Source organism: Anneissia japonica, unplaced genomic scaffold, assembly GCF_011630105.1.
Source record: "Anneissia japonica isolate Jap-2015-1 unplaced genomic scaffold, ASM1163010v1 scaffold287754_len4335492_cov202, whole genome shotgun sequence".
Lineage (NCBI taxonomy): Eukaryota > Metazoa > Echinodermata > Crinoidea > Comatulida > Comatulidae > Anneissia > Anneissia japonica.
Window position 1 is genome coordinate 3,071,484 of NW_022705543.1, and position 7,548 is coordinate 3,079,031.

General features: G+C 34.4%; 1 protein-coding gene across 1 annotated transcript in view; it reads left to right on the forward strand.

Annotated features, from left to right (window-relative positions):
- LOC117105757 (poly(U)-binding-splicing factor PUF60-like) overlaps positions 1 to 7,548 on the forward strand; it is a gene marked incomplete in the record, with an annotated part of 16,393 nt that overhangs the window by 2,970 nt on the left and 5,875 nt on the right. The window contains 4 exon segments of the mRNA XM_033247030.1: positions 653 to 851; positions 4,715 to 4,920; positions 6,228 to 6,500; positions 7,168 to 7,295. Coding sequence (XP_033102921.1) covers positions 653 to 851; positions 4,715 to 4,920; positions 6,228 to 6,500; positions 7,168 to 7,295 — 806 coding nt within the window.

Genomic DNA, 7,548 nt, shown 5'->3' on the forward strand with positions numbered 1-7,548 from the left:
GCCAGTGTAGTAGTATCAGTGCAAATATATAGGAATTTGGGTCAACCCCGATTTTACGAATATCCAAATTTACGAACGGCTCTGGGCCCGTGCCGTACGTAAATGAGGGGTTCTACTGTACTGTACATTTAAATTAATTCATCCAGTTTGAGATGCTGATCGACGTAACTGCATTAATGATTCACTCATTTTCAAACTTAACACAGAAACAAATTTTAAGGAAATGGTTCAGTGCTATGTTAGGGTTTTTGTCTACCTATCAGGGATGGTGACCTATGATCAAAGCCCTGGTGGGTCATTTTAAGTTGTTCAAAGACATTTTTCTCAAAGTACTGAATTTAATACTGTAGACGATGATGAAGATTATGGTATATGACTTGAACCATTCCCAACAATTATCAGCAGATATACAGTACTGGTTCTCCCATTGAATACTTTGGAAAGGAACTACCATCCATTATCTCAATAATAATAATAATAATAATAATTAAAAGTAATCATAATAATGATGAATAATAATTATTATCATCATTATTTATGACACAGCCCAATCCATCCCTTATGCCTCAGCCATTTTTTTGTTTTTTTTTGTTTTGTTTCTGGAAAGTAAATTAATGATAAACTTGTAAACATCATCTTTCTTTATTGGCAGTCAATGCTGATGCCCATGGATCTTGCAACAGATTTGAAGGAGCAGCAGCCAATGACAACACCTTTAGCTGTTATCACATCGGAATCAACAACGCTTGCCTCACTTGTTCCAGTAGTTGCAAATGGTGACCAGGAAGTGCCGATGGTTGGCCCAGGAGGTGAACCCGATTTTAAAAGAATGAGGATGGAGCCGGGAAGCGGTAGGTTATTTTTGTACGGTCTTTGAGCACCTGCAAACTATACATTATACCTAAATTGACAGCTTGTAATGTTTAAAACAGATTCAGCCATTGTGCAAAATCAAAATTAACTGTCATTTAACTTAAATATACTTCATATTTTTTTTTGGCTTTAATGAATTATTTGAAATTGATAATAATTGAGTTTTAACCAGCTTGTTGAATTTTACTTCCATTTTTCCTATTTTTATTGCCTTTCTGTCAGTTTAGGTTTTGTAGCATTTGTAAGGGCTCTAGGTTTTTTTTAGTTGATACTGTAGCTAATGCCTCCAAATTCAGCCCTCATTAAGGTTTTTTAAAAAATGAATGTTTCTAAAATGATATTTTCTGAAAATGAGAATTTTTTCTTAGAGATAACTATAATACAAAATGAATTGTATGGTTTGTATATCGTTTTGTTTCTGAAAACATTTTTAAAAACAATTATAACTTCTGTAAAAAATTGAAAGCAATACTAAATTGTTTTTTCCACAGGTTTCCTTCAATCTCATTCCAGTAATAACTATTTTTTTTTTCTCTTTTTTTCTGTTTTTTGGAGTTTCTTTCAGAGTGTATCTATCAGCCATATTTATATTGAAGATAACCTGCTGAAAACGTGTAGTTGAGTATTGAGACGGCTCGCTGAAACCCAACTCCTGGGCTAGTTTTTAACAGCGGAAATTATAGACTCCTTGTCAATAGAGTGCCCATCTTGTATAATTAAATTAAACTTGAAACCAAATTTGAACACTTCAATGGATAATTAATAAATAGTTATAAAAACAAAAATATTCCATAATTTCATAATGTTAAACAGCTACTAAGATTTATTATATTGCTGGTCTGTTATCCCAAGAAATTAACTTAGGTTTTTGGAAAACGTTTTATGTTCCCTGAAATTCATAGTGGTTTCTATATTTTTTTTTTGACGTAGTTTTTTTGGTACTTAAAGTCTACTTTTTGAATACTTACCTGGATAAATTGACTAATTGCATTTATTTTCTCAAAGACAACACCCCTCGAAAAATAATACAACATCCAAAATAACTTAACATTTACGATATACGATATATGATTGATATATGATTATTAGCAGACATAATTTACTCTGCCCTTTACTAAGTATCAACCAAGGTGATGTTAGAGAGTATAAAAGCTAATAATGTGACAAGCTTTATATCAAGAATTCAAATGAAATTATTGAGTACAATAGTTACACCCCAACTTCCAGTCCTATTACAAGTATACCATAACATGTTGTTTTTCTTTTTGTGTCTTTTTTTTTCTATATACAGTTTCCTTTTGCAGCACAGGTGGACTCGCCTTTAAGATCTGTATGAGCTAAGCATTGAATTTGACTAGTCAAGGTCATTTGGGAATACACTTCATATGTTCCTTGGAATAGTGGTATCAACATATTTGAAAAAAATGATTCTATACCTTTATGAGGCGTGCCATCCCAAAGCCAGCGTACTGTCACTAAATGTTAAAACTGAGTGATTAGTATGAATGTGACAGTATTGTATAGGCCTACTTTAGTACAGAGAATCTGTAATACTTTTACTTTATGACTTTGGCCATTAGTAAGTCAATTCCTGTAAAAGACCTACTGTACTGTATCATTTTAAAGTTTATAATGTGGAGAATGTGAATACTGTATTCAAAATCAATTTTTTCCCCCTTTTTTTTCCTCTCTTTTTTACACTTATGCTGGTTTTGGCATGGTAAGCCCCATGTGGTACCTTACAACTCGATCACCATTTGATAGGTATTAGATATAATTTATTCTACCCTTGGTGTCCAGCAATATAGTATTGTGTGAGCTGGTATACAAACATTGAAGAACTAAAAATAACAAGAAGCTACAATTCAATTAAAATGTTGGGGGGAGGGGGACATCAACTTAACTCTCCTGACAACCATGTGCTATTCCTGGTATACCATAACATGCCGTCTTTCTTTTTGTGTCTTTTTTTGTTTCTATATACAGTTCCCTTTTTGCAGTACAGGTGACTCAACTAGGATTAAGCATTGGTTTTGACTCGACTGAAGGCTTCGTCTCTGAATTCCAATAACGATGTTGACACTTTCTCATAATCAAGTGGCTCTAAATTACGCCAATAAGGCAGTAGTGTGCATCCATATCGTAAAAACTAAAGTTTATGAGCTGAAGCCTTAAAAAAATTACCATGTGAAACCATAGGTTTCTAAAACTCAACAAAGTTTTAGTTAGTACAGTTTGATGGCGTAATTACAGATAATTGGCAACACATCATTTATTTTCATAAGGACATGCACTTAAACATGTAAATGCACTGCTTTCTCAATATTACTGTAGTTCTTCTGATTCATCTTAAACTCTATAAAAATTAATTTCCATATCAAATCATTGTTTTCTATAGTGTTCACACACAGGTTCTTGAGAGATATGAAAACTTACTGTAAGTTTTACTTACTGTAAGTTACAGTAACTGACCTCAGTCTTTTCCAGGACCTTCAAAGTCTTGAAGAATAAAATTTGTACGGAAAAATTGTAGAAATATAGTATTTGAAAATGTGGAAATTAAAATAAATTGCTTACAATTCGAATCATCATTACACTGCTGTATCTCCGATAAGTAATTTGTGCAATTTATTTTCTGTGAAATATGGTCTTGGAAATTTGATTTATTGAGTATAGAAAATTTATAAAAATTGAACCACGGAAATGTTTATGAACCAAGGTGTATGAACCCTGTTTCTAGAACACAATGAATTTTGAATGCAGTTTGGTGAAGTTAAATGATTTCTATTATTTCTCACTGTTTTTGGAGCAGTGAAATTGTTGGAGATACCTTCTTTGTAGTACAAGTTACAATGTCCCTTAAATAAGATGCATCTTGTTATAGCATTTGAACTATTTGACATCTCCATTTTAAACAATGAGAATGTCAAACTGTGCTAGTATATTACAGTACTGTTATGTTGGATTATTACTGTATTATTAGATGCTCAATTGAATATTCAAAGTTTTATATATGCAGGAAAAATACTGAGTGTTAAGTTAAATCAAGCAGTTGTATCATAATTTACTGTAAAGCAGGCTTGACCTGTGACACCACCTGTCTCCCCCCACCCCCACCAAAAAAGAAAATATTGCCTCATGTTGCCAGAATAGTCAGATGTTGTAGCTATTTTGCACTTTAAATCAAGTAAACAATTTTTTGGTCACTTATAGTTTTAATAATTACGTCATTAAAAAAAATATATGAATTGTGATTCATCCCCTCTCCATGCTTTTTTTTGTCTTCTATGCAAATTTATTTTTTCGAATTCACTATATGAAGTTATGCTTAGATTTTGATATGGCTTGTTTCTTCATACGTTCTTTTTTTTTTGTGTGTGTTTAATGATTTTGCAGTTGAAACCGGCTGAGACATGATCAGTATAACTTGTAGTGGCCAGTCAGTCAGCAACCATCCAATCATACCAACCACATGGTGACCGTGGCCGGCCGCTAGCTAGGCCTGGACGGTCCACTAGATGTCTGTGGTAAAGACCTATTTGTAGAAACTGTGTTTCAGTTGTGCTACTCCTTCAAACAATTAGTATGAGCAGATAGGGGAATACTTAGATTTGTTGTTGTTTGAAAGTTATTTACTATGATTATGATTGCACATGAATTTTTTATGCATGAACTACTATTTACCCAATGGCCTTGTAAATGTACTTTTAGATGAGTAGTGTCTGTAGGAGTTTAAACACAAGGCTCTGATAAAAGCATTAATATTTAAAATACTGTTAAATGTTACCCCTGATATAACTACTGTATAAAGATGGTAATTGAGTTGTTCGACTTTGTTTAGATGCCCGTGCAAGGAGTCCCTCCCCAATGCCCATCCTTCCGCAGACTGGACCAGTACTTGCTGGTCCTGGAGCTAAGAAGGAGTCTCAAGGCCTCCCTAAGCTGACCGCTGACCAGCAAGACGCTCTGACCAGGGCCAAGAAATTTGCAATGGAGCAGAGTATTAAGAGTGTACTGGTGAAGCAGACCATAGCTCACCAGCAACAGGTTAGTACAGTTTATACAGTCATACTATTCATGTAGAGCAGCTTAGCTCAGTCGGCTAATCGGGTGGTAGCCACTGTGTGTGCGCTGAACCGTAGAGATCTCTAGGTCCCCGGTTCAATTCCCATCGGTGCCTCTCCTTGTGTTTCAGCTAGAGGGCTGAAATACAAGTTACAATAGTGCACCGTCTATCGGATGAGACATCTATGGCCCATGTGCATGCTAAAGAACGCAGTACACTCTTTAGAAAAGAGTAGGGAATGTCTCCCACTGTACTCTCCAATCACCACCAGAAGGACCCCACTGGAAATAAGTCGTCTTCTAGACTTTCGTGGGCTATCCTTGGTGTTTATACCGAATAAATCCAGTCCAATCCAATGTATGCTCTGTTCACATTATCACATTTTCTTTGACAAGAAACAGTTGCATGGACATATATAGTCATGATGTGACCATATTTAGGCATGTCACATTTTTTTTGTCAAATATAATTTTATAGTCTGGACAGGGCTTTAGAAATGTCAACCTTGCTATTGCTTGTTAAACAGTGCAAGCAGTTAAACTTGACCAAGTCAACTTTGCCTATCTCTAAGTCGATCTTATTTTTACATGCCAAATTGTTGTGTTTTCCATTAATTAACAATATGCAAGTCAAATTTTATCTAAATTTTTTAATGCCATTTTGGAATCGACTTGGGCAAGCTCAACTGTAATCATATATAGTACAAACTGTTCACTTGTATGTATTACTAGAGAGTATGAAGATGAGAGACCATCAATTTAATCATCTTAGAATTATAATATAGCTATAGGTCTTCCTCTAATTTTGTCCACTTTTTGGACTTGAATTTCCATGGTCTTTAGCAGCTTTGGTCTGTAGTTAAAATAATAAGAATAAAGGACATTTGCTAATTTGGGATCACTGAAAAGTGGCTGTTTTTTCAAGGTGGTCTTTAATTGGAGGGGTGCCTAATTAATTGGAGGGAGACATGTAATTTGATTGTCAAGTCTACTGCTGTATTTTAAAGTACTTTATTCCATGCAAAAAATTCCATGCAAACAAAATGTCCATCCATGAATTCTATGTAATCTATGTGCATATTTTTGCACCTGATATTTTATATTTTGTGTTTTTTATATTGTATTTTTTATTGCAGTAAACTTAAACATATTAACTACAGACTTATTGTTTTTTTTTCCAGATGTGAATATAAAAATATATTCAAATGATGGGAATGACAATATAATTAATCTTTACTTATAACACAAATTACAAAAACTAAACTCAAACTTTGTTTCTTTTTCCACAGCAAATGTGTAACCTGCAAGTAGCCGCACAACGTCAACGTGCATTGGCCCTCATGTGTCGCGTTTACGTAGGCTCAATAAGTTTTGAGCTGCGCGAGGACACCATCCGGCAAGCTTTCCATCCTTTTGGCCCAATCAAGAGCATAAACATGTCTTGGGACTCGGTGACAATGAAGCACAAGGGTTTTGCATTTGTAGAGTATGATTTACCTGAGGCGGCACAGCTTGCCCTTGACCAAATGAACGGGGTTGTCATTGGTGGAAGAAACATCAAGGTGAGTACCTTGTGAAGGTGGCTAATCCTTAAATTTATGCAACAGAAGGAAATTGTTAATACAGATTGGAAATATAACATTTGATAATACTAGTAATAGCAATAATTTCCTATATTTTAAATAAAATATTTAATAAAACATATAATAACAGCATTAATATATTTCCAGGTTCAAAATCTCGATAGACATTTTTTACACCTATATTAAGTTATTCAATAGAAAATTGTATATTAGTTTATTTTAAAAACCAATTTATTGTTTGGTAATATTTGTATACCTTTTGAACTCGGGAGTCCTTGGATTGGAGTTCAATACCCATAATGCAACAGCTCCACGACTCAATATTAAATGTCAATTTTAACCTTTATTATTTCTAGAAAAAACTTATTTTTTGTAGTCTAATAATATTTGATTTCACTCTAAGCAATAATCAATATAAAGTAGACTAAAGTAAGGGAATGTTATCAGAGGCAAGCACCTGGACGTTTAGTCCCACCTTCATTTAGAATAGTATCTTGTATAAAAGAATTTGTTCATTATTTCTCCCCGGAGCCAATAACAGGAGAATAACATTCTTGTATCACAGATTTTTGTTATCTATAGAAAGCTACATATGCATTACACATGGACACTTCTATTATTGTTAGTATCAAATTGCCTTGTGTAGGTTGGACGTCCAAGCAACATGCCCCAGGCTCAACCAGTAGTTGACCAAATCAACGAAGAAGCCAAACAGTTCCCAAGAATATTCATAGCATCCATTCATCAGGACCTCTCTGCTGTTGATATTAAAAGGTTGGTTATTGAAGATAAAAATTCTGAAACCATGCCTAAATAGGTCATGATGACATCACATTATAACCATATATGGCACATCATATGATTATGTATACATGGACCATTTTATCGGATTATTTTTTAAAAAGCGCCGCCGACATCTCACAACTAACTGGGGGACTTCCAGCGGCCTAGCCTGAGCAGTTGGCTAGTTACAAATGGAGCACCAAGCAGCGGATAGCGCCACTAGACCTGTACTACAGCAGCAGCT